The 26168-nt window shown below is 52.4% G+C and overlaps 9 protein-coding genes across 9 annotated transcripts; 3 read left to right on the top strand and 6 right to left on the bottom strand.

The window, feature by feature from the left end:
* Positions 1-7: 7 nt before the first annotated feature.
* On the top strand, positions 8-1542 carry N0V89_010590 (uncharacterized protein; the record flags this gene model as incomplete). Its single annotated transcript, XM_056219332.1, has 3 exons — positions 8-255; positions 302-564; positions 611-1542. The coding sequence occupies 3 exons, from the start codon at positions 8-10 to the stop codon at positions 1540-1542; spliced, it is 1443 nt and encodes a 480-aa protein (XP_056066459.1).
* A 526-nt stretch (positions 1543-2068) lies between these two features.
* Positions 2069-3718, bottom strand: N0V89_010591 (uncharacterized protein; the record flags this gene model as incomplete). The annotated part of the gene is made up of 1 exon (XM_056219333.1): positions 2069-3718. The coding sequence occupies one exon, from the start codon at positions 3716-3718 to the stop codon at positions 2069-2071; it is 1650 nt and encodes a 549-aa protein (XP_056066460.1).
* Positions 3719-7108: 3390 nt separating this feature from the next.
* On the bottom strand, positions 7109-8680 carry N0V89_010592 (uncharacterized protein; the record flags this gene model as incomplete). Its single annotated transcript, XM_056219334.1, has 3 exons — positions 7109-7926; positions 7979-8432; positions 8480-8680. 3 exons carry the CDS (start codon positions 8678-8680, stop codon positions 7109-7111), a joined length of 1473 nt encoding a protein of 490 aa, XP_056066461.1.
* Positions 8681-12629: 3949 nt separating this feature from the next.
* N0V89_010593 (uncharacterized protein) lies at positions 12630-13231 on the bottom strand (the record flags this gene model as incomplete). The annotated part of the gene is made up of 2 exons (XM_056219335.1): positions 12630-12993; positions 13131-13231. 2 exons carry the CDS (start codon positions 13229-13231, stop codon positions 12630-12632), a joined length of 465 nt encoding a protein of 154 aa, XP_056066462.1.
* A 1900-nt stretch (positions 13232-15131) lies between these two features.
* On the bottom strand, positions 15132-15620 carry N0V89_010594 (uncharacterized protein; the record flags this gene model as incomplete). Its single annotated transcript, XM_056219336.1, has 1 exon — positions 15132-15620. The coding sequence occupies one exon, from the start codon at positions 15618-15620 to the stop codon at positions 15132-15134; it is 489 nt and encodes a 162-aa protein (XP_056066463.1).
* A 537-nt stretch (positions 15621-16157) lies between these two features.
* sap61 (Pre-mRNA-splicing factor sap61) lies at positions 16158-17657 on the bottom strand (the record flags this gene model as incomplete). Its single annotated transcript, XM_056219337.1, has 1 exon — positions 16158-17657. The coding sequence occupies one exon, from the start codon at positions 17655-17657 to the stop codon at positions 16158-16160; it is 1500 nt and encodes a 499-aa protein (XP_056066464.1).
* A 237-nt stretch (positions 17658-17894) lies between these two features.
* FAL1 (RNA helicase) lies at positions 17895-19188 on the top strand (the record flags this gene model as incomplete). The annotated part of the gene is made up of 3 exons (XM_056219338.1): positions 17895-18180; positions 18226-19080; positions 19130-19188. 3 exons carry the CDS (start codon positions 17895-17897, stop codon positions 19186-19188), a joined length of 1200 nt encoding a protein of 399 aa, XP_056066465.1.
* A 2942-nt stretch (positions 19189-22130) lies between these two features.
* On the top strand, positions 22131-22400 carry N0V89_010597 (uncharacterized protein; the record flags this gene model as incomplete). Its single annotated transcript, XM_056219339.1, has 1 exon — positions 22131-22400. One exon carries the CDS (start codon positions 22131-22133, stop codon positions 22398-22400), a length of 270 nt encoding a protein of 89 aa, XP_056066466.1.
* Positions 22401-22886: 486 nt separating this feature from the next.
* Positions 22887-25630, bottom strand: N0V89_010598 (uncharacterized protein; the record flags this gene model as incomplete). Its single annotated transcript, XM_056219340.1, has 3 exons — positions 22887-24658; positions 24706-25452; positions 25624-25630. The coding sequence occupies 3 exons, from the start codon at positions 25628-25630 to the stop codon at positions 22887-22889; spliced, it is 2526 nt and encodes an 841-aa protein (XP_056066467.1).
* Between the last annotated feature and the right edge of the window lie 538 nt (positions 25631-26168).

Genomic DNA, 26168 nt, shown 5'->3' on the forward strand with positions numbered 1-26168 from the left:
GCCCGCAATGAAGCCCAATAAGTTGCTGACGCAGCTCAGGAACCAATACCACGGACGCTCGAAATACTACACGCAGTACATACAACTAGCTATATCAATAGCAGTAGACATGCGCCTGGACCGCAAGCCTGTTGTCAGCGTACAAAAGAGATATGAGGACAAACGCGACCCTCTCGTGGTCGGTAGCCCAGGGACGCAAACGTGGGGCCCAGAAGAGCAGCGTGCATCCGCAGGACTTTTCTACATATCCTCAACGTATGGTTGCCCTCCATGTCTACAACGTCAATCTGATCATTTTCAGTATCTCCAAATTACTAGACAAGATGAATACATATCCTTGTACTCAGTCCATCGAGGACGGATGCTTGGCTTTAGGCCAGAGGGCAGAATATCGAACTGACAAAGATCTGTACCACGTCATACGGCTGCAGAACATCATCGAGAACATAGAAAAACTGGCCAAGAGCACTGGGTCGGAGGCCGATGCGGAGGATGCGTATCTACGTGTACGGTCGCAGCTGGAAGAGTTTCGAGCCTTCTTGAGCGTTGATGTCAGCGATAGTCGTCAGTCAAGTCCAGCCTGTGCCCTGATCGTCACTAACCGAGTCAGATCTCCTCTTCATGCAATTCCACACTGCAAAGCTCTTTCTCTTCCAGGTCGCCTTTTTCGAACGCAACCTTCAACAGTCACCCGCAATGCATCTTAACATACTTTCCGAAGGTCTCGAAGGCGCAAAGGCGTTCCTAGATCTTTACCTATGGCTGCCGCCAAAGTCTGAAATGACTCTCACCAATCTGGAATGGGTCCAACTCTCCTTCGGCGTAACCCAAGCCGCGAAGTTCGCCATAGTGAGCAAGACGCCTACCGTAGAAGCGCAGACCCGCGACCTCAGGCACCGCCTGAATATCGATCATGTATTCCGGCATCTGTCCTTGCGCATTGGCGCCCTTGTCGGCCGCTCAGGCGAAGGTGATAAGCGCAAAGACATCTTTTACCACTACGAGCAGCGCACGCGCAAGATCCAAAACTGGTATGAGAAAATGACGCAAGCTGTGGATGCCCACACGCCGGAATCTCAGCATGTGGGCGGCCAGCGGAACATTTACCAGAGCTCGCCCCCGCACATGCAGCCGCAGTCAGGCACACCCTCCTCGTACAAATCTTCAATCCAGCCCTCTCCCACACAAGCAACACCGCACTCGCAACAATCCTCTCAAAGCCATGTCCCCCTTTCCGCGACCCTCTCCCACCAACAACCCCTCCACAGCGCAGCTTCTCAGAACCAGCCTCTCCAAAGCAACATCTTACCTCATTTACCGGACCCCGCGTTCGACGCTTCCACGAGTGTGGGTATGATACCGATGAATTCGTATTCGACGTATGGCAATGTACCCTCTATAGCGTTCCCGGATTTAATGAATGCGTCGGGATGGGATTCGCTGTTCGCTGTGCCGATGGACGATATGGCGTGGCTCGTAGACCCGTCGCAGGGCTATGGAGGTATAAATCAGACGAGTTCGCCAAGTGAGGGGGGATGGTGAGATTAGTGCCTGGGAGGACGTCAGTGAATTTCGTACACGATATGATTGTCTATTACGATTGATGCAGAGCAGAGGCTTCGGTAGATACTTTATACGCACATACTCAACAGCACAAGTGTCGTTCTGGGACTGATTCATGGTTGGGATCAACATATTTCCCGCTGCATGATTGCAAAAGCAGCCGTGATCTGATCAGCGTTGGCTTGCTTCGGGTATTGCGTCGGTCGGACGGTCGGATACGGACAGCTTGTCCGTCCGTGTACGATGTGACTGCACCTCGTCTGTTTCCTTCATATCCAATAATTTGTGACATTGAATCATAGCCTATTTATCTTTCGCGTTCAAGTACCGCATTCATTTAACAATCGGTATCACGCTGTACGTCCTGAATGATATTCATCTAACAGGTATCTCGTGACCCTGGCCTATGATCGCATCTTTGGTATATCCCCCGAATCCTTGCCCCGCATCAAAGCGCATATCCGATATATACAACCACCAGCTATCTGCTAACTCCTAGCTGTGGTTACATCTTCGGCTTCTCCACCCCCTCCGTTACATCAAATACCTTCTCCCCATTGAACCACGTCTGCGCCACCTGAGCGCTCAGCAAGTCCTCGGCTTCAAACTTCATATCCACGACCACGAAGTCCGCTTGCTTTCCCACTTCTAACGTTCCCACATGCTGTTCTGCAAAACATGAATACGCCGCCCCTCGTGTGGCCGCAGTCACCGCTTCCACGATCCCGAGCTTGAACTCCTCGTTTACAGGCAGGTCGCCCGCGTCCGGATACCGCGCAGATTTCCGCGTCGTAGCGACGTACATGTTCTTCAGCGGTGGGTGCGGCGCGGTAGGTGCATCGCTCCCAAGCGCCAACACAGCGCCGTGATCTGCGAAGTCCTTGTACGCGAAGGCGCGCGTCAATCGCTCCGGACCCAGCAGCTTTGGCCAAGCGCGGAGGATGGCCGGATCAGCGTGTACGGGTTGGATAGACGCTGTGATGCCCAGTTTCCCCAGCCTTGCGGCGTCTTCCGGCGCTGTGAGTTCCAGGTGCTCTATGCGGTGCCGTTGGTCTGGTTTTCCGTAGATCTCGAGGACGTTGACGGCGTTGTGCACGGCGGCGTCGCCGATGGCGTGAAGTGCGCATTGCAGACCCGCTTCGCACGCTTTCTTGACTACAGGGTCGAGCATCGCTGGCGTCCAAATGGGGTCCGGCGATGCGACATTGGTAGTGTAAGGCTCCGCAAGAGCGGCGGTGCAGGCGTCGATTACGCCGTCGCAGATGATCTTTATGCCTACAACGCGCAGATCTGGGCTTGTGGTCGCATTGTAACGACCCGCGAGCTCGATTGCGCGGTCGACTTGTTTGAGGCGATCGGCCTCGCCTGCGCCGGGGTTGATGCACCAGTGCGCTGCAATGCGGAGGGGGAGGTGTCCGCCTTCTGCGTCCCGGAGAGCGAGGATTGCATCCCAAGCATTATCGTCCATAGCCATGTCCACACAGCCTGTCACGCCGACTGAGTGATAAGCCTTCATTCCTGCGCGTAGAGACGCGAGCTTTTCCTCTGTGCTGAGCACCTTAGCGAGATGGGGCCACACGATGAGGAGCACGCATGCTTCACTAAGGAGGCCGCTCGCTTTGCCATTTGCGTCTCGCTCGATTTTCCCTCCGTCGGGGTCGGGCATGTCTTGAACCCTCATCTCTGCGAGCGCAGCGCTGTTGCACCAGCACGAATGGAGGTCCTTCGAATCAATGTATATCGGTTTATCCGTCAGGTCGTCTAGCATTGATGCGAGCGCAGCGCTGCCTGTCATGCTGTGCATCCACCCGCTGCATAGCACTCTCTCTTTCTCCGGATTTTCCTTGACATACTGGCTTATTCGTGCCCGGATTTCTGTGAGGTCGGTGCAGCCGTCTAATTGGACTTTTGCGAGCGATTGGCCCAGGAGGAGGAAATGCGTGTGCGCGTCTATGAAGGAGGGAAGGACGTATGCGCCATTCAGATTATGCACTGGGTTATGCGCGTAGGCGTCACAGGCTGGGGAGTCCAACGCGCCAACGAAAGCGATCTTGCCATCTTTAACGACGAGAGTGGATGAATCGGTGGCAGAATCGGTGGTGGAGGTGGTGGAGCCGGTGAACAGGCGAGCGTTCGTGAACACCTGAGTGGACATGGTGCGTGGTGGGAAGAGAGTTGATGTTTATGTGACATGAGGGGCTTATCTTATCTGATCAGATCGGGGCTGGTTGTGGGGAAGTCGTCGCCGAGCCATATCCGGACTTCTTCTTCTGACCAGTCAACTTCTTGTATTCGAACACCATTGATATGCTTCAAGTGTAGAAGGCCGAATTACTTGTTGTATGCATATTGAGACTCTCCTGTACGAGTAATTTTCACTGCAAGTATTCGAAGTTCTGCTTCCATTGTGTTGACGCATCTTGCTCACTTCCGCATGAGCTTCTCTCGACATAGCTATGGCTTAATTGGCTGTTGGATTCCATTACCTCTTACCCGGGGCTAAGAAGCCTTCACTTTGACCTCTTAATTGCGCACTCGTTCAACCCCACGACTGTGCTTGAGGAGCTCACTGAACTTCTTTAACTCTGTGAAGCGGCAAGAACACCTTTAGATAAATCTCTCTACATAAGCGAACCCCGACTTTAGGATAGAACTTCAACTATTGCGGCCTTGAGCGAAACTTGAGATGTGTGGTTACGCGAATACCGTACACCCTTTCCCCGTCCTACCTCCCGAACATGGTGTTCGATTCAGGTCAAGGTTTCGTACATTCTCGTTCATCCACCCCGGACCGTTCACTCCTCTGCTCATCGCGGAGGACCCTAACCCAGTTCAACGCACAATCTTGGTTCCTCGTAAATCGTATTCATCCACCAGAATTGAATTCCAGGCGACCAGGTACCCCCAACCACATTATTCACTGAGCTTAGGCCCGGTGGAGACTCAGTTGACAAGAGAAAACAATTAGCAGCATGTTGCTCAATGGCTTTGAAAGAGCCACTGTGCGCATGCTCCTCGGCGATCGGGCTCTCTCGGACCAGCTGCGGAACAGGGAAAAGGGATGCGACTTATCTAAGAGCTAGACCGACCGACCCGGAGACAGGCAAGAGCTGTTTTGGCTTAATTTTGTGTCAAAAAGTAAATACACATCAGGGGTGTTCCAGGCCTGCGCCCGAATTTGGTGGCTCACACTGCTTGAATTAGTGGAAGAGACTGGCTGGTACGAAGGCAAGTGATTCCGATACACGCCGCAACTGTGATGCCGACCTACGCGTTCAGTCACGCCAAACATAGGCACAGACATAGATTGAGTGCATGTGAACGTTGCTATCGTCCATGGACACGGATTGAGCCGGCGGTCTACCTAGGTAGAGTGTGAAAGGCGCGATTATGGCTATGATGCGGTTGCTCAAGTGTACGCGCTATTGCTCTCGATAGTTGATACTTGACAAGGACTACCATGAGGCTCAGCATTGTAGCGTTTATTGTGAGACGGTGAGAGGGGCATATACTATGTGAGGGTCGCACAAGGAGGGACTTCGCGGCCTGGGACTTCGCATCAGAGGATTCCGATGTTGAGATTACATGAAGGAAACATGCGCGAGTCATTCGAAGCAGCATTTGATTTCTTTGAATGCACTACCACAGCTCTGCAAGGTTTGCGTAACTTCGTCACTGTGTCTAGCGTAGTGCAATGCTGTACTAAGGTTACTTGAACCTGCTTACAATCGAAGAACTTCGCGTTTCAAGCTTTCGCTTACACAATGCTCTAGAGCCGATAGTATGACATAGCGTAATGGTTGTGTGGACATTGCAAGTGTTTTACAAACAGGCAAATTTATCCCGCTACTCCGAATCAGAGCAGTATACGAACGAGACAAGTAAGTAGTTGACCTTCACAGTGCCATCCAGTCAATGAATTAGCAAAGCATTTATAGTATAGATTTACAAAATTGCTAGATAACCATTTTCTATACCATTTATTTGTGTGGAGAAAAGTTACTATGATAGTATAGCGATTCTTGACTAAGACGTCGATACTATTATAGTATGTGGGTTAGTCTGTAGGGTGTCCATCGTCTGGAATTACAACTACCAGCTCACATGGCGCTCGGAAGTAAGGCACTACCCAGTGACAGTGTGGTTTCGAATGATGGACGCAGAGGGACAGGCCTCGGTGAGCACAGGGACGGCGTGCCAAAAACACGTTCTTTTGGGAATCCAGCGTGTCATCTCCATGCGCACGCCGACGCATGAGAGGCAGGATGACGCGAGATGAAAGCTAATAGCCCGGGATAGATGTGACCAACGGCAACACGATGCCCTTACCACCTTGAGACAACCTCTTCTTTAATGCATTAGCTCCAGATCTGCACCTCACATAGGCGACAGTTCTAGCCACGGGCGAGAAATTTCTCTTTATCTCTCAGCGTGGTTCAGGCCCCGAGTACGGCACTGACTTCCCGTGCTATTGGGCGCATTAGAGAGGCTGCTCGACAACAGCCAGACGTTCTTCGTCACTTTGCCATGGAACAAAGCAGCTATTGAACTCGCGAAGGTAAAGGAAATCGGAAGATATGGCATCGGACTCGCGCTCGGAGTGGGTCTAGCCGTTGGCCTCAGTGTTTTGGTTACGTACCTGCTTACCTGGTCGGCGGCCCAGTGCTGGGCGCGCCGGGCGGTGACGGAGTAGGGCGGTGAGAAGCGGCTGGTGCGAGGATATGGTGGATTGGGGTTGGATCGTTTTATGGGCCCCCATTGTGCCGCGGGTGGTTAGGTTGACCAAAACCGGAAAATGCAGCGCATGTGTTACATACGTGGCGCTGGAAGAGGTTCCTGGATGGCTTATGAAATGGGTCTATTGATAATTGAGCAGTGAAGTGAAGGAAGTGGAGGTTGTGGATACTGTGGGTTGGATGGAAGAAAGCGGAAGGCGGAAAGAGAAGGACAAGGGCGGTGTGGAGACGTGTGAGGTTGGTGGCTGCAGGGCACTTGGTCACAGGGATAATTGCGAGACTTTATGTCAGATTGAATGTAAGAAGGGGTCGGCGTGGACGGCGTGGGAACCGAGCCTTGTCCGAGCACATCTGCGGACATGGTCCCGTAGCTCACGGAACTGATAGGAGACTTATCTTTTGCTTTTGTATCTCTCGACACTCCTCGGTCTGTCGACAACGTGATGAACCATTTCACTTTGACTGACAGAACTCGATAAGCGTATGTAGGCCTATGTCGTTTAGGTCGCTTGTGAAGAAGCTATCATCGGTAGCTGCTTTCGCAACAATTTCGGCAAGCAGTTCCGCATTGCACACAGGCAAGATAGTTCCAGGGGTTGTTCAGTCACGGTCATTCATGAATGCACAGTGATGAGATTGAGACATGTCTTGATTCCATTGGCTACATGTATACCTCTGCGATCGTTCCTCGTAACTCTTACAAGTCCTCTGTCTAGCATCAGAAGACCATTTCCAGCGGTGACCGCCACTGCCCAAGATGGTATCAAATAAAGAATGCAAATTTATACAAATATGAAGAAAAGGGGTATTTAGTGGCCTCCACCGGCAGAGTTGGAGTTATCGGCGCACGACCAAGCTCCGGAGCTGCCGTTCTTGTAGTCGTTGATGATCCCGACAATCGCAGTGTAGGAACCTGCGACCATGATATAGGTACCAATGACGATGACAAAGCAGCTGACAAAGACGCCGGCCATCCACCTTGCATCCCTCGTGCGGCCCTTGAAGTTATCGTACAGCCACATCATTCCGAGGGGTTGCAGCGACATGAAGGTGGCGAGTAAGGCGCCGACCAGAGAGATCAGGCTACCAAAGTTGGGCACCGCAGAGCAAATGATGTAGGCTACAATCGTAACACCGAGAGTGCAAGATAGCCACGTCATCCAATGAACCTTGGAGTTGGAGACAAGGTGTTTGGAACCCTTGAGCACGCGCAGGAAGATGTACTTGGCTGGAAAATGGCTGACGAGACAAGTCGAAACGATAAGACCAGGGAGCGCAAGACCATAGCAGACGCGTTTGAGAAGAGGTCCAGCGGATCCGAGGGCGGGAGAGGCGACGAACGAGCCACAGTAGTAGTAGACTACGATTCCCACGAGCAGGTACACTGCAGTCATTACACCTTGGCATGTGAACATGGCCTTGTTGTAGTCTTTCGGTTCCCGCATTTCAGAGATGATGGCAAAAAAGCCGGGAGTTCCGGCGTAAGCAAAGATAAATGCATTGATGGCGTTCATCGCTTCGACGAAAGTTGGATCGCCGACGAGTTTGTAATCAGATTGGTATACACCAGTCTGAGGCGCAGTTGCGGGTCGTTCCTGCAAACCAACCGCGATGGTCAACGTTAACACTGTGCATGTTAGTCGCCATATCAAAATCAAGCGCAATGGAATGTAACCTACAAGCAACAATAATAGAGACGACTCCAATCCAGGCAAGCCAGGAAATCTTGCCCAATGTCCGGATGCTGGAAGTGAGGAAACCGAGGATCGCCGCTACGACAACGAAGACTGCGGTGCAAGCACCGTGCAACGACAATGCGTTGAAAGCAGTAGAAATTCCAGAGTACCCGGCAGCGGCAACGCAGATCCACCATAGCACGAATAGAACCATGAAAACCTCCCTGCCAATTTTTCCGAAAAGCTTCTCGCCTACGTCGACGATGCTGTAGACGTCCGGGTGTCGCTCTTTGAATCTGCCAACGACGTAGTTGCCCCAGGTGATCAACCCCCCTGCTGTCAACAAGCAAATGACTCCGGGTATGAGACCTAGAGCATCAAAAGCAGAGGGTATTGAAAGGACTCCGAGACCGATTTGGGTTTTGATCATGATAACAACTGATCCCATCCAACCAACCTGGCCAAGTCAGCAGCTGTAGTCACGGTCTTTGCAAGGGGTCGTACATTGCGATAGTTTGGTCCACCTTCTGTGATCTCGCCGAAGACATCGTCACTGACGCTCATGCGTCGCTTGGTTCCATTGCCAATGCTGAAAACACTTCCTTGACGGTGCGTCTCGGTAGGTTCGAGGGTATCGATCTCATCTTTCTTGTTTTGATGTTGCGCCTGCTCGACGTCGGCGTCCCATTTCGGTTCGTAAGACATGGTGATGGCTAATTGTCTGACAAGTGATTTTCCATGAAAGGAGGAGATGGAAGAGAAAGAAGAAGCTTGACTATCGTATGCACTACTAAGAAACAAACTGGAGATATAAGGATTTAGGGTATGAGGACGGATCTGGGGAAGAGGATACTTGTACGTAATATCTGGGGTCCTGGAGAGCAGCGTCTGGGCGATACGTAGACGGCTCACCACCACGACCCTAAACTAACGAGCGATGTGAAAGAGCGCTAATGTATGCACAGGTCAATGCTTTGCCCCAGCGGGGGTTGCAATTCGGTCCCTTTCGGTTCCTTTTGCGCTTCATTCATGCTTGCACCAACCGCGTAACATCCCGATGATATCGGTAACGTACCCGATCTTTTTTTAATAACTCGCGCGCTCGCAGTGCCCCGACTGCAACGACGTCATTCTTCAAAAACAACGGGAAATCCACCGTACGGCGTGGGGATACTCCTTTGCCGTATCTTCAAAATGCGCGTGCGCTCAGATGGCAGCCCTGCAGTGTTACAGTAGTGAATGTTCCAGCCAGCGCCATCTCGTCGTCGAGATAAGAATACCACACGGGACATCTCAATGATGGGCAAGGCATTCCGGTCAGCAGCGGCATCATTTCGTTTGGGCGGCTTGAAGCGGCGTCGGTGAACGCCAACGCGCAGCCAGTGACGCAGCTGGATGTGAATGGAATGACTCGAGTAAGAGGCGGGCCGGTCGACTTGCGGGGACTGATGAGGCTCAACTTCCAAGATTGGTTGGGATGACGCTAGTCGTTAGTCAGCCCTCTTTTCACTCGCACTTGTCTCGAAGCACGACATCTGGTCTGTCCTTATCGGACGGCCGAAATGCCTCAGTCTCTTGATCTCAACAACTCTTCGTCTGTTCTACGCGTTGATGCTACCCTCAGCGCCACCTCTGCTCTCGATGCGCGCCTTTCTGTTTGCCACAGGAAGCTTTAGCTGCTTCGGGAGCTCGGCAGTTGCAGGGCCGGTGCAGAACTCGGTAAGTGGTTCCTGTTGCGGAACGACTAACGCAGACTGAGAGGGCACAGACTCTATGATATTAGGCCTAACCTAACAAGAGCTGTTCAAAGTGAAACAACCCTCGGAAGCTCGATGGCTTGATGTCGGTTCCCTGAGGTGTTGCCTTCGAACAATTCAACAACAACTGAACCCTCGCGTCTGGATCCAGCCATCTGCTGCTAGGGAGGTCGCTTCGATGCAACGGGACGGTCCACTACCCCAGATTCTAGAGACCCGTCTCGGATGAGTTGCCGTATCATGGAGGCCGGCGTTTTTCACCCTAGCCCTGCGGGATGCCCGAGATCTGCATAAATCACGTGGTTTACGGACGACACCGGATCATGCACCATCCCTGACCTTCGTTACACCGTTGATAGCCGTGCGACATAGCCTGAAACAGTGGAACTGCGCGATAAAGATTCACTCGAGTATGCGCCGGACCGGTGTGGGGGCCGTGAGGAGAACGAGGAGAGGGATAGAATGAAGTCATATTCGCGCTGCGGCCGCGCATGCAGGAGTCTGCGGCTGAATACTACGCGAGAACGAATGCAACTCACCGGCACTTGGAAAGGAGGCCAGCAGTGCTACGCCAGTGGTGGTACCAGGCAGCGAATGCTCATGTTGGTGGGCTCCTGGGCTGGACCACGGCAATACCGGGAAGCAGGGCATTATCGGATTCGATCACTGATGCGTCGAACGTGAAGATCCCCTCGCACCTTTCCAACTCTCACGGCTCCCGATCGAAACAAATCCCCACGACTTGATCTTGTATTCAATCCGTCCAGATAAGAAGACCATCGCTCTCCTTGAGTCTGATGGAGTCTTGCGCGCCGGCACCGTGTCATGCCCTCCTCTCTCTGACGGGCCTCTTGATGAAGGGGAGCATGTGCCGATTCCTTCGGCGAACCAGATGTTGTATCTGTACTTGACTTTGTCGAACAGGTCCATTTGGCAGGCAGATGTTGCGAAGGTTGTCTCCAGACCACAATGAGGGCACTCTTCCTCAGCGTACTGGGTTCCAGATTTTTACGGCGACGCTTGTGTCCATCGACCGTATCCGTCCGCCTGTCTGAAGCGAAACTGAATCCACTCTGTGTTTTGACATCGATAGGTTGCACAACGTTTGACTCTTCCGTCGCCAGCAAGCCCCCCTCGACGCACAAAAATACGACCGCCGGTACCACCCTCGTACAAACACCCGCTCAAAATGCGTAATTGTCGTAGCAGCTGCATTGCTCCGTTGTCTCATGGAAGTTTATCGGCCAAAGCACCATGAGTCTCGAAGATACTGCTGCTTGAAATCACTTATAAATCAACTGGTACGACCAGCGTTGGCGGTAGCGGTGAGTCAAAGACAAATACCGTCGAGCGGATGCAGTCTTTGGGGCTGATAAATCGTTGCACTTCTCGAAACTCAGCGTCTCCGGAATTCTAGGACGGTTAGGTGCAACCCATGACATATTCCTGGGTATCGCCACAGCCACCCTATAATTGTCGACTTGATTGTTGCTTGACTCCGTCTGGGCTAGGCAAACGTGATCGAGACATGGGTGGGCAAGACATGCACTGACTTCGCAATGGCTTACTCCCGCGTGGATGAAGCGCAAGTCACCCCATGATCATTGAAAGCCCTCGTAGTAGGCTTGTCGTGTTCCACAGGCCCCAGTCCAACGCTACAGCCACAGTATTAGAGACACTCGTTGCATTTGGCTTGTAATGTACATACCATGTTATGAAAGCAAGGTCAGACAGCGAAAGAGAGTCACACAGAAGGATGGTGACCATCGCCAGCATGTTACCGGACTATGGTATGTTGAAGCTATTTTGTCCCATCATATAGAAGTAGTCGCAGTCCATGGTCGTCATCGAAGTCGGTATCCGGGGCTTTAAGGCTCAACAGTGTCCCTTGTGGCGGTCCGTAGTACAAGTTGTTACTAGAAACACCGAGCTCGGCATGGCTTCTGGTTCAATTTAAAGTGATGGATACAACTATTTCGAGTTTGTGCACTTTTGTTCCTGGAGAGAATTCTCAATGTCGAGGAGAATCGAGATCGATTCTATCATGCGTTTCCAGGGAAGAAAAAGCGTCTATTACCACAACGAAAACCACGCCCTATGAAACAACACGTCACGTGCTCTGATGATCTCATGGGTGACCGAGCATGGACTGGTGGGGGAATGTGCTCACAACCACGAAACTGGTAACAACACATAGTGTTGAGGCAAAGTTGTAGTGACGCCTTCGAGAAGGGTGGACACTTTGAGTGTTCGGCTTTTGCTGTTATCGACGGACGGTGAGACCTAACATTGCACACGAGTTGAAGGAGGTGTGACGCAACAAGATGTCAGCGCCCAAGCCGCAGTACCTGTGTTCCTATGCAACGGCAGGCATCCCGAGAAAGTCGTCGTTCTTATCGCTCTGGGACGTCGATATAAGCAATGGGTGTGGCTTCCTGGGCAGGAGATCACTCGTGACATGGGAGCTATCAGACACTAGGCCACTGTTGGAATAGCAAGATGCGGGATCAAGAGGATTCGCGGGGTACGTCTTGGAACGACATCACCCACTTGCATCTGAAGACGGCGACGGCAACGAGGTTATTGTCTATATAATAAATCGGACTATATGCCGTGATCGTGACGGTATCTCGCGTCGCTCGTGCGACAATCGTCGCACAAAGGCCTGCCAGTCACGGCGACAAGACTCCCCCAGTGCCATTGGCAGTCACGCCTAACGTTCTCACACCATGACCTTGAAAGCCATCATGGCGTTGAGAGCACATATCGTCTGCAGCGCTCCGGTCCCGCTGATCATACTCAATTCCTGTCCCATGCCTATGGTAGTCGTCGCCCACTATCCTCCTCCGCATGCATCACACCCACCCCTCGACACCCACCTACCGGAGCCCTAGTCTCTAAGCCCTACTCACTGCCCCCTCCAAACTCCTCCAAAACCCCTCCGACTCCTCTCCCTCCACAATATCAATGAGATCGGCCAACTCCTCAACCACGTCCCAGAACCCGTCTCCCTCGTCCCCCAAATCCATCACCATCTTCCAGATCTCCTCTTCATCGAACGTGCCGCGGGTCTCGCAGAAAGTATAGTAGGCGTATTGGACATCTTCGAGGGTGGAAAGCATGCTGGTGCCGAGCTGACGCATGGCGATGTGATCGTGTCGGGCGTGCGCGCGGTTGAAGGCCAAGATGAGATGATCGAGATTGATCTGGGCCATGCGGTTCGAGACGTAAGAGAGCAGGTTTGACAGCGCAGTGAGGTACCTAAGGTAAGGGTATAAAGTCAGTGCGAGGAAAAGATGTGGAGATTGGTAATAATGATGTGCGGCAAGGACACAAGTTGAGAAGGGAGATCCCCGCCAGAATTGCCCATTAACTTTGTTTTCAAAGGTGAGACTTACTCCTTGGGGTTTACACTCTTCATGGGCGTCACTGGTGGGATGTCGCTGGGCCAGAACGAGGAGCGGCGGCGCTGCGTGGGCGAGGGCCGCCGCTGGGACATTGACGGTTGTTGATCGGACATCGCAGAGCGTCGTCGGGTCGTAGAAGGTCGGCTCTGAGTCGGTGATATGTGTCGCTGTACTACGGAGAGCCGTCGCAGCAAGCCTGAAGAGTGTGATTGCGACATGGCTGCTGAGGGTGAAGGTAGAGAGCGCATTTGTGTTGACTGTTGTTGACTCTCGAGGTGCGTTGTCTCTGTGAAGCTGCTGTGGTAAACAGTAATAGATTAACGTCTTTCATTTCTTCACTCAACCCCGATCCAAGCTGCCCGGCAAATCCCGCTTACTTCACAGCGTGTGTGAAGTGCATGGGCATTCTCAAATTCAACCTGGGCGTCACTTAGATGTTTGCGTCCGTTCGTTCAATATTGCCTTCGCGTAATCAAACTGACATTAAGTGGTCTCGAAGAACAACACGCTTCAAATTACGATATCACCTCGCCGGCTCCAAGCGGGCACTCTCACCTGCAAACGCGTGGAACGGCGGTCAGCGCTGGCTTAGCTTCAATAGGCGTGGCGGCCATTTCCGTCTGTTCATTTCATATTTCCAACTCCATATTCTCGACGATCACAAAGAGAATACTCGAGATGAACAAAGTAGCAAGGCTGCAAGTAATTACTGAATCTGGCTGGTCAGTCTGAGCTTTTACTGTTCAATTTGTCCAAGCAGCTCTGAAAAACCAGAAACCTGCGGACCGTTCATTCCACTACATCCAATCCGATGAAAAGCCATAAAAGTCAGTTCCGAAGCTTATATACATACCTGTGGTACGCTACGAACACATTTGCTCGGTGACCATCTCTTCCACAGTGTACCAGTTCCTTTCTTGAGATCCCGAATACAACAGCCTGTTCGCAATATAACTTTCTCGTGAACAAAAGCAATAAGCACAACCATCAAAGTCGTAACAAGCCTTCAACAATTACAGCCGCAGAAACCTGTCTAGGCTTACACATTCAGGCAACTGAATCACCCCAGTCCGTACTCCGTTCCTACCTTCTAGGCCCACCCATTCCCTCTCTCCTTGCCCTTGCCTGCGCATACCTCATCTCCTTGGCCGCCCACGGCCCCTGACTCCCTAATTTCGCGTCCAGCTTCATCAAGTCCTCCCAAATATCTGACCCCTCATCCCTTAGTTCTGTCAGATGCCTTCGCAAACGACGGTCGCCTGGCAATTGGTCCAGGGGCTCATCGATCATCCATGCCATAGAAGGGCTGTTACCGTTCTGATCCCCAAATCTAAAGAGCAGAAAGTACTTCATGAGCTGTTTGACCCTTTCGCGGAGGGCCAAGCGAATAGTCGTGCGGAAGGGGTGGGGGCTGTCGGGTGGGTGGAGGAAGGTGTCTAGTGTTGTTACTGCGTTCTCGAGGGTTCTGTCGGTGGTACGTGGTTGAGGGAAAGTATTTGGATCCATTGTGCATTGATCATGCAATAGTGGAAGTGTACGAGGTTAATCTTGATTGTGGAAAGCTATTCAGCGAGATCTCCTGATTCGAGGACTTGGAAGCGAGCAGAATGCGTAGAAACAACTTTCGCGGGACTTTTATATATGCACGGCAAAGGCGGCCTGTTCGTAACATTACTCACTGTCTCACCAGACATCACGTTTCAGTGACGCTATAAGTGCAATGAAGTGATCATATGTCGCCTCTCTGCGAGATCAACGTCTATTCGTCTTCGAGTATTCATGTGATGGTTCATATTCCGCTTCATACGCCCGTCCATGTGCTTTTTGATGCTGGGGTACCGCCCCGCAACGAACTGTTCCCTATTTCCAGCCTTCGATGCCAATTAGTCAACTTTCCCTCCATTCCCATAGTACAATGTTCCGCCCTAGCACTTTGCCCTTTTCCTCCTCTCCCTACCTCGCGGTCGACCTTCATTTGATACTACCGCTCTTTCATGCTTCGTCTGACTTCTTTCTCTCTCCCCGCTCGTCTCTGTAAAACCTCTCGAGCCCCTCATCCTCTACTAAATACCTCAGATCATCCCATTCACTGACCAAACCCTTCCACTCTGCCCATTCCCAACCCATCTCCCGCACCATCTCGCACACCTCCCCAACTCCATACGCGCCGTACAAATAGCAAAAGTCTTCGTAATGAGCCCTGATCTCTCCTAATAGCAGGACGATATGCGCGTACATAATCTTCAGCTCGATGTGGCGAATCTCTTCATCGAGAGAGAAGGGGTATGTAGCTGGGAAAGGGGACGGTTGATGTGAGCGAGCGGCATTGTAGGCGCGGAAGAGGGGAAGGAGGTGAGCGGACAGAGGGTTGATGAGGATCATTAGTGCTTTAAGGGCGAAAATGTACTCATGTGGAGACAAAGGGATAGGTGCGGAGCGTAGCAGAGGGTGGATGATAAGAGTTTGAGTTGTCCAGTACATATTCGAGTTTTGATTCGTGAATGAATCAAGATCGCGCCTGTTAAGTTGTCCTGAAGAGCGTGTTCAGGGCAGAGTGTATAAAGCGGAGGTTATGGGCGATAGTGCACGATCGTCCAGGGGTGGTGGTGGTTGTACGACCCAAAAGAAGATGAAGTGCAAACGTCGTCTAGACAAGTGTCAGCTTCTCACGGACGCAAACCTAAGATTCACAGTATGTGCTGTATGAGACAGCGGTCATGGTAATACAATCATTTGTCTTAGCTGTTGCTTAAGCTAAAGCCAGCTGGCGTTGAATAACCCTCCTTTCTACTGATACAGGGTCCCAAGTGTGAGAATCACCATGCACGTTTTCGTCAGGCAGGGAAGGAAAGCAGGGTATACTTACACCATAACACCGTGAGCCGCGCGCTGTGTATGAAGCGGACGAGTTTGACCCGTATGTGGTGAGCAAATTCAACATCATGCAGGGCCTCTGTATAGAGAGTTGCTTCCAAGAAATACGCTCGAGGCGATGCTTGCGGTGACGAAGCCGATCCCTCACACCAATCCCTGAGCTTCGAGATCGCGGTAAACCTTCTCGGGCATGACGTTACCCTCCGAGTCCTCCATCTGCACCACGTTGTCGACAGTCGCCTTCTCCTTCTTCTTGTCTTGTTGGATCTTCTTCCACAGTGTTTGCGCTTCGTCTATGTTAGTGATCTCACGGAAAAGAGTTGTGTTCGTGATGCCGAGACACCTTAGACCGTGTATGTGGCGTGGCTCGTTGAAGTGTTTGTCGAATGCTCGCCTGCCCATGTAGACGTAGTTTCCACAAATCTCGCAAGGGAATTCAACGCCCAGTCCGTGAAGCTTGTAAAGCCAGAAGGGGATGGGCTTGCCATCCCAGGCGAGGGGTAGCTTGAGCGGGTTATAGATCTTCTCCTCGTTGTCTTCCTCGTCATCCTCATCGTTGCCGCCGTTCGCAGTATCTGGAGCCTCCGAGTAAAGCTGCTCCAGCTCTTGTTGCCGCTCGCGTTCTGTCATGCCTTGCTTTCGCTCTACATTGACTTTGGTATCGCCGCGCTCTGTTTGCATCGCCGCAGCAAGCTTGCGTATCCGGAACTCTCGCTCGGCTACGGCACGCTCTTTAAAGCGATTGATATCTGTGCTGGCGCCATTTGTAGTGGCACCACTTGCGTTGTTCTCCAGCTCCACAGCGGCCTTCTTGTGCTTCTTGCCGGTCAAATGCGCTTCGTAGACTGACTCTTTCGCAAAGCCTTTCTTGCAGGCTGAGCAATAGATGCCTTCTTCCATGGCGTCCCCGCCTGCCGGACCGGCCTGTGCCGAATTCTTCTCCCAGCCGGGCACTTCGTCTTTCGCCCACTGCTCCTCAAACTCCTTGTCGAAGTTGGCAAAGATCTTGTCCAGATTCTCGAGCGGTTTAGTTCGGCGCATGAAACTCTCCAGATAATCTTGCAGTGCCTTCAGATACTGGAAATAAGATTCGGACATCTTCTGGTCGCGACGAATGGTAGCTTGAGGCGGAGTAAAGACATCGAACACGTCGAGATACTGCAAGTAGGTCAGGCGGCGCGCTTGCTGATGAACAGGAAGGTTTAGGTACTGTTCATGCAGCGTGGTCAGGTCAAAGAAGCGGCCAAAACCTTCTTCGCCTGTGAACATGGAGTCGATCGCGGCGATAGAGTGAGCGTGGTCCTCGGGCGACCGGCGCTTGTACGCCTTCTCAAGGTTCTCGACCGGAAGGTTCGTGTATTTCTCGTGGTATGCCTTGATGTTCGCGATTTCGCGCATGAACGATTCCATAGGATCGCCGAGAGTCAGGTTCCGGACCTCATCATCCTTTTTGCCGTCGACATCTTGGTAAATAGAAATGAGGCGCTCCGATCGCTCCTCGATCTGGCGGAGAAATTGGGCGACGTCGTGGTCGCGCGCAAGGCGATCGCGGATTTGCGGCGAGTCCTCGAGCAGGCGGTCCGCGATGGCATCCTCTAGGCGCTCGAGCTCTTCGTGGATGTTGCGCTGATCTTCGAGAAGCATGTTTGCGGTCGCCTGGTGATTGTGAGCGCGCAGGCGGGAAGTTAGTGTCGTGGAGCAGACCTATGGGGTCCGATTGAGAGATGTTGATCGCGCCTGCCCAGAAAGTTAGAAGCCTCGGATAAACCTTCCGCCGATCTCCGTAACGCGCCTGCCCAAGCTCCAAACTTTCTCCACCACCGCGTTGCCGCAACGTTCACCCCACACAACCCTGTCGCATACTCAATAACTATATCCACCATGGCGGAAGGAATCGATCGCAATGCGGAAGAGAAGATGGAGTTCGCCACCTCCAAGGAGGTCACTGTGGCGCCTACTTTCGAGGCCATGCACCTGAAGGAGAACCTGCTCCGAGGTATCTACGCATATGGCTACGAATCGCCATCGGCCGTACAGTCGCGTGCGATTGTGCAGATCTGCAAAGGTCGAGACACAATTGCTCAGGCACAATCTGGAACGGGAAAAACGGCCACTTTCTCTATCTCCATATTACAGGTTATCGACACTGCTGTGCGCGAGACGCAGGGTATGTACAGCCATTGGGATCAAGGACGACACTAATGAATGCCAGCCCTTGTTCTGTCACCCACACGCGAACTCGCGACGCAGATTCAGTCAGTCATTATGGGCCTCGGCGACTACATGAACGTACAGTGCCATGCGTGCATTGGTGGCACCAACGTTGGGGAAGACATCCGCAAGCTGGACTACGGCCAGCACGTCGTCTCTGGAACTCCAGGGCGCGTGGCCGACATGATTCGTCGCCGCAACTTGCGAACGCGCAACATCAAGATGCTGGTGCTGGACGAGGCTGACGAGCTGCTTAACCGCGGTTTCCGTGAGCAGATCTACGATGTGTACCGCTACCTGCCTCCTGCGACGCAAGTGGTAGTCGTATCCGCCACCCTTCCGTACGATGTTTTGGAGATGACGACTAAGTTCATGACGGAACCCGTGCGCATCCTCGTCAAGCGTGACGAATTGACTCTTGAAGGCCTCAAACAATACTTCATCGCTATTGAAAAGGAAGAGTGGAAGTTCGACACACTGTGCGATCTATACGACACACTCACCATCACACAAGCTGTCATCTTCTGCAACACGCGCCGCAAGGTTGATTGGCTGACAGACAAGATGCGAGAGGCCAACTTCACAGTGTCCTCGATGCATGGGGATATGCCGCAACGCGAACGCGACAGCATTATGCAGGACTTCCGCCAAGCTAACTCGCGCGTGCTCATCTCGACCGACGTTTGGGCGCGCGGGATCGACGTTCAGCAAGTGTCCCTCGTCATCAACTATGACCTCCCATCCAACCGTGAGAACTACATTCATAGGATTGGCCGAAGCGGCCGCTTTGGACGCAAAGGGGTAGCTATCAACTTTGTAACGCAGGAAGACGTGCGCATTTTGCGCGATATCGAACGTAAGTTGCTCTCGAAATTAGCAATAAATACTTTTGCTAACCTGTTCAGTATACTACTCGACTCAGATCGACGAAATGCCTATGAACGTTGCAGATCTGCTTTCCTAAGAGGGTTTCATCATGGCGCTCCGAGAGCACGATATATCAAAAGTAGGTCGGATTGATTTTCAACGGGTGGAAGCATCCGGTACAGACAGCGCGTACTGTCGGGGAAGTACCGCTCCGAGAAGAGTGTGGAGGAAAGGGCTTTGTAGCCACTCAGTATGTGTCGATTGCTCCTTCATCAACTTCACAAGCACTGACCCGAATCTGGACAGTATCACGAAATTGCTCATCAATATACCCCGATCTGAATTCATGTCAAGAATCGATCACCAGCGGATTTCATATAAACACGTGCGATTACGCAACAGAGTTAAGATGACATGCAGCTGCCTCGTGGCTACGAAGTTGGCCTCCAAAGCTGAAAATGACTGACGCCTTTTTTGCGTTGCTGAGCGCCGTCAGTCCGATCATATGCTTATCTAGCCAAGTGACATGCCCCCCCCCCCTAGGAAATGAGATCTTGCCCCGAAGCATTCACCGGACTCCGATGTTGCTCCTCCAAATTTGGACGGACGCCACTAGTCAGTTGCGCGACCAATGAGCTTCTTGTGTGAGCTTCCTAAGCGATGCTACTTCGCATCTGAAACCACCAGCATCACCACAACACCTCGTCTCTTGGACCCCACGTCCGCATCCGGACTTGGGACTTGTGCATCGTGCGGGCACCCAACAATTCATACCGAAATAGGTGAATCGAAGATTGAGTTCTTGGGTCAGTGTTCCATTCTGGTTAACGTGACGCGTCACAGTGCGGCCCAACTCGCAATGAAAGAACTCCTTGACAAGAGCAATCAGCTCGATTGCTCTATGCATAGGCACACTGGGGCGAGAGACCCAGAATGTTACTAATGAGACAGTTTCGTGACGACCATTGCCATCGCGCGCGATGACATCCTAATTGGTATCCTCCATCGTGACTGATGTAATATTGTCCTTGCTATTGTCAAGGACGCATGGGGTGGACCGTTGCACGGTTACCCGAATAGCGGCTCGAAGTTCAGCTTTTCCGCACCCTGTCGCACACGCAGCACCGCTTCAGCCCAGATGTCCTGCTCTAATCTTCCGGACTTCTCTTACAAATGACTTGGTAGCCCCTCCTCATCAAACTTTGTTGTCGATTTGCTCTCCACTTGCGAAGCAGGCTGAGGCCATCGTCCAACGAAAGCGTTCAACATGTTCGGCTTCTTCCCGTACACGAGTCTCCTGCTCCTAGCTTGCATATGCGGCAGTTTGGGTTCAGGTATCACGTCTTTTACCGATGACCAATGCAAGAAGTCACATGAAGCCTTGGAAGTGGAGAATGGGTATCCGGATGGGTTATGCACGCCGCTGAAAATCACGGGGAATCTGGAGGCTTTTCAGATCGTTCAGTTGGATCCAGGCTGTGCAGGTATGTTCCCATAGTCATCTAGAAGGCTCTTGACTGATTCACCCAGTCACGCTATATGGACCGAATGATGCTAGTGGACAGGCGTGTTCCTCACCGCTGAAGATCGTCGGCCAACTCGCTACATGCTACAACTCGTCGTGGATTTACTACAGCGTGGACGGCTGCTCCAAACCCACTTCGTCCAGCGCTGTCGTCCTCCCGACGACGAAGTCAAGCTCTTCGTCCTCAACTTCTTCAATTTTACCTTCCACAGTCTCATCTTCATCGACCTCGACCTCTTCCTCACCAGCATCCGCCGCGGCATCAACATCACCTCCACCAAAACAAGATTCAGGCCACGTACCCACGGCCGTCATTATCGGCGCCATAATCGGCAGCGTGGCCGTCTGCGCCGCACTCATCGGCCTGCTGGTCTTCTGCCTGTACCGCCACAAAACACAACACCCAAAGCCACGTCAACCGCCGTCATACGAACTGTCGCAGGAACGCGCACTGGTAGAAGCATCGCGAGGCTCTATTGCGCCACCGGCACGAGTGGCGCAGAAGGAGATGTGGGCAAGTGAAGCGGCCGTCGAGATTGGGAGGAACAGCTATGCGCCACCGGTGGAGCTTCCGGCGGCGAGTTGGGCGGAAGATAAGAAGAGAGGGAGTGCGTTGATTCATGTGCATATGGCGCGGTAGCATCACCTCCTTTCGGCACACTTCTGCCTCACGTTACGAACACAGTTTACAGCGTCTTCTACTCTGGCTGTTATCTTTGCTGCCGCGCCTTTGCTAGACGTCGACACTGGGGCTCGCAACAGTAATGTGTGTCACAATATCGAACACGATGTGCTTGGCTGTTCACGGAATCCGCGACTTCACAAACTAGGCATGCTGTCGCACGAACATGTTTGACCTTGTCAAAAAGTGCTTTACGGTAGCCCAAAGCAATACTTTCGACCCCGCTTCCAAGATTGCGGCGGCTGACTGATAGTGCACAACATGGGAAAGGAGGTGTATATGATGTATTCAGGGTCATATAGACTGATAGGGTTGGAAGGACTTAATGAGGAGAGTAGGCAGCTCTTATTGGTCAGTGGGGTCAAGCTTGGAGGAGCTGCAACATGTACGCCTACATGTCTCCGAGGGACGGACCGAGTGAGAGCAGAAATAGCACGGACGGAGAGAGCGTTGCACCTGTTATTGACTACCTAGGTATGTCTTGCATATGCTCCAGGTCTTATACGTCCACAAGAGTTTGACAACTCATGGGTGGATGTGGGTCCAACCAAGGTTTGAGATTAGAGCGATGCCTGGCGGTGGGAACGCGGCGTGGCTATCATGTAAAATTATGTATGGTAGCGAAACTGTTGAGCAACACAGGTACAAAAGGTCCGAGACTCACGAAATTGCTCTTTCTGTGTTCATCGCCGCCTTCCGTAAAGCAATCGACCAGCCTGCATCTCCGTGCATCAAGAGGCAGTTGCAACCCAGTATCCGCACATCGCCCTGGGCATCAGCTACCAGACCTTGCACTTCACAACCACGCATCAACACTCACATGTTTTCCACCATGCGCAACCTTATCACCCTTCTCGCCTTCACCGGCCTCGCACTCAGCGCGCCCGTCGCCATCAACTCAGAGAGCCAAACCATCGGCCACCCTCCGTCCTCAGTCAACATGGACCAGTCTGAACTCCCCATGGCCTTTTCCGTCCCCTCCCTTCCCACTCTCGCCCACCAAAAGCGCGATGGTCGCTGGCCCTGGCAGAAAGAACAGGATGTCATCGGAAAGTATCCTGATGGGAGGCTCAAGTGCCGCATCGTGAGCATGACTGGGTAAGTCTTCCCCACTTCCCTCTCCCATATCAACCCTCTCTCGCGCCTTTTCCATCATCCTCCGAGCAGAATCGTCTTTCCGTTCCATTTTTGTTCTTTACCTCACTTACGATCAGGGCGAAATCGAGAAAGTGCTAACACAGAACAGCGGCCACAACGAAGGGCCTTGCCCGAAAAGGCTGCCGCAAGAGCAAATCGCGCAGATATTGCATGCAGAGTGGTGCAAAAGCAATTGCTGCAAGAAGAATGGGGAGCCCTGTGGCAAAGACTTCGGAGTGAAGTTTGGTGAGGACAATGATAACAATGGGGTGAGATTGAAGATTGGGGGCGGAGCGGGAGGTAATGGCAGATGAATGACGGCTCCTCGTAAGGGAGGTTGAGTTGAGGAGAATTGGATTCTGTGCTGGGATGGGAGGATGGTCAAGGATGAGAACTCGAGAGTGTCAGTTACGTGAGCTTTGCTATTACTATAAAATCATCTCAGCTTTCCTCACGCGTTCTCCGACTCGGTGCCAAATGCCATTTGCATACGTTTCGCATGTGCCGCCCTCCTTTTCGCCAGAGCAGTCATGGGCCGAGCTGTAGTCGGTGGTGAAGAAGTCTCGTTGTCCGGTATCTCTATGCTGTTCACGCTTATTGGAGGTGATTGTAGTGGTAGACTGGGAACAGGTGGTGGATTGTCGAGTAAGATGGAGATCGGGTATTTGTCTGTTGCACTTGCATTTGAAAAAGTATGGTGTACGTCTTTTCGAGAAGCTGCGGACGATGCGCTCATTACAGTCGGGAGTGATTGCGTTGACAAGGCTGGAACGGGTGGCGCATTGTCAAATGACACAGCTATCGGGTACTTGTCTGTTGTGGTCGCGTTCGACGCAGTGTGGTGTATGCTTTGCTTGAACTCAGTGGATGATTCGCCGTCTTCGTCTTTCGCCGGAGGTTGCATGGATGAGTGCGCATCATTCGAAATGTTACTGGGTAATACAGCCGTCGGGTTATCGTCCATTGCGGATGCGTTCGATGATGCATGTCTTCTGTAACGTCGAGGCTTGACAGGTGGTAATTTTCCTTTTGATGTGGGTTCTGGTGATTTGGTCTCGATAGCTGTTTCCGAACTCGGAATTGGCGCACTGGTTGGAGTTACGGACATTGACGATGCAGCTGGAACGAGCGACACATCTGAGGACTCTCGTTTAAATGTGCTATTGCTGGGCGCGGCTGGTCGTCTGCGCCGGACGTATGGTGATGGGATCGGATCACTAGGCATCCTCCGCAGAATATCGTCTGATCTTGACTGTGAGACCGCCTCAGGCTGAGAAGACTGCGTCAAAGGTATCTTCGGCGGTATAGGTGGCGGTAGGTCCGATAATGGACGCGCCGGTGCAGATCGTGAAGGTAAGGATGGGATGAATTTGAGTACTGGTGTTGGCTCTGTTAAAGCCTTCTTCAAGCTCGATTCTGGTGTGACTACAGAAGTAGGCACTGATGCAACAGCCGCGGCATCCAATAGCGCTGGTGACGTCGGCACAGTCGGGGATGATGTGACCGAAGTCGCTGGAGTAGTCTCAACGGTCGAAGATATCGTGTCAATGCTCTGAGTACTGCGATAGCTTTCACGCGCTGATTGTGGGATTATCCACGTTGAGAGGTCGTCTAGCAGCGACATCTGGCTCGGAAAAGAAGGTAGTGCCGATGGCAATGACTTATGCTTCACAGGCGGTTTTCGAACATTAATAGGCTTCGACCGGTATCTCATTGGCGCTAGTGGTACACTGATAGCATCGCCAACTGCAATGGATGCGGTTGAGTTGAAGCGTTCGATGGGCCGCTCCGTCAAAGTGGGCAGAGGTTGCACTTGATCGTAAGATGAGCGGCTCTTTATCTCAAATGATCGCTGTGTTCGTATCTGCTCTGAGTATGCGCGAGGTCGGGCTGAGTCGAAGGATGCGCGTGCTCTGTCGTCGAAGAATGAGAGAGAGGGTCGGACATGGTCGACAGATCTACGTGTGAGTGGAGGGTCCGGCGGACGTCTTCTGGGGACTGTGGCGACACTTGCGTCCGCTGTCATCGGTCGCGTACTTGAGTTGACCGCTGCAAATCGGGAAGGGGATTGGGCATCGTCCCGTGCTGGAGATGGTGCATGCACCTGATCCCGAGCATTATCTCGTGACTCGTGATAATCTACGTGTAAGTCTTCATCAAAATGGTGAAGATCATCAGGAGTGCTTCCAGGAAGCTCTGCAAATGTATGCTGGTAAGGGCGTACTAGAGGACATCAGTAAGCAAATAGCGCTATGTCAGGATCTGCATACCAATCTTCCCCTCCTTCAAATCAGGCTCTGAGACCGCGATGCTCGGCACAGATGAACTTCTCCGATTGAGACTGGATTGCTGTCTGTAATGTGGACTTATGAAGACATCGCTCGCGACGCCTTCCACCCGGGGGTGCTCAGGCAACTCATGGATGGGATCGAGTGTCGCTTTCATCTCCACGGCCTGCATGAGCTGCACAGCCGGCATCAAGCTCTGGTGGCATGTTGCGAGCAATTGTTGTTTGTTCCCCAGCTTCTTCTGGTGAAAGTGTCCCCACTGAAACTTGCGTCTTAGACTGACTGTGCCGCCATCATCTCCGGACACCTGCACGGTCTCTAAAAATTGGCCAATGTCATTGAGCGCCTTTTCGATGTCGTGAAGAATCTTGTCAATATAAGCTTTCTTGTCGGGCCACGATTCAAGATATTCTGTAACGGCTCGGGATGTGTAGAGCCGCGAGGCCTCGGTGACATCATGCCGTACGCGCTGGAGCAATTCAATGAAGACCCCGTTGTCTGACGACACTCTTCCTTGTGTCGATACCCAGTCCGCGAAATCAAACACCGTAGGTAACGACGAGAAAACCTTGGTGACATCCTCTGAGGACATTCTCGAGAGAGCGATCGATTTGCGGTCTGAGTCCGAGTCTTGGCTTGACTTGCGCTCAAGGTACTTTTGTCTCACGGTGTGCGTCTCCGTACGATCAGGTAGTCTCGATAGGGTGTGTGGCAGGTACAAACCGGCCCCTGGAATCATTTTCGTCAAGCATCAAGGTACCGACTAGGCGGTCATGTGGTTAGGGGTGGTGCGGCGGCTCCCTTATGCGATGGCCAACGATTGTGAAAAGGCAAACAGCAGATGAGATAGGATATTGCAGCCCGCCCCGCAGCTCAAGTGTTCTTAGCCACCGACCGAACTTGTCATTCCCGTCGGACAGGACACTGATAGGGACAAGGCAAACGCTGGCGCACGAAAAGTAATGCACAGTGGCCGTGCGTGTGCTCTGTGTGTCCTGATGCCGGCAGGCTCTCCAGAGAGGTGAAGAAGGCTGTGTACTGTAGGATCGTGTGGGCCGGACGAAGTGGAGCAGAAGCACGTAGCCAATGCCTTTCGCATCCGTGCAACATGGGACCAACTTCGATTGGATGAGGGCCCGTTTCATAACCAAGTGCCATCCACGTGCATGCGCTCGACGCGAGAATTCATGGTGCACCGCCGGAAATAGCTATAGTTACGCCAATCGAAGTTCTCCGAGGAGAGCGGTCGAAAGCTGTCTAATCTTTGGGGGCCGCTTCGCCTCGCTTGGCCTCCCGACTTCATCACACGAAACGCCTAGACCGACGCCTCGCCAGGTATCCTACAGGGCTATGTTCGAGCCCCCAAAGAGCGGATGAACACACGTATCGGACGAAACCTTACACGGTCGCCGTTGGAAACACGAAGAAAATACTACTGTATATAT

The sequence above is a fragment of the Didymosphaeria variabile genome, assembly GCF_027946475.1.
Source record: "Didymosphaeria variabile strain IMI 356815 chromosome Unknown scaffold_8, whole genome shotgun sequence".
Lineage (NCBI taxonomy): Eukaryota > Fungi > Ascomycota > Dothideomycetes > Pleosporales > Didymosphaeriaceae > Didymosphaeria > Didymosphaeria variabile.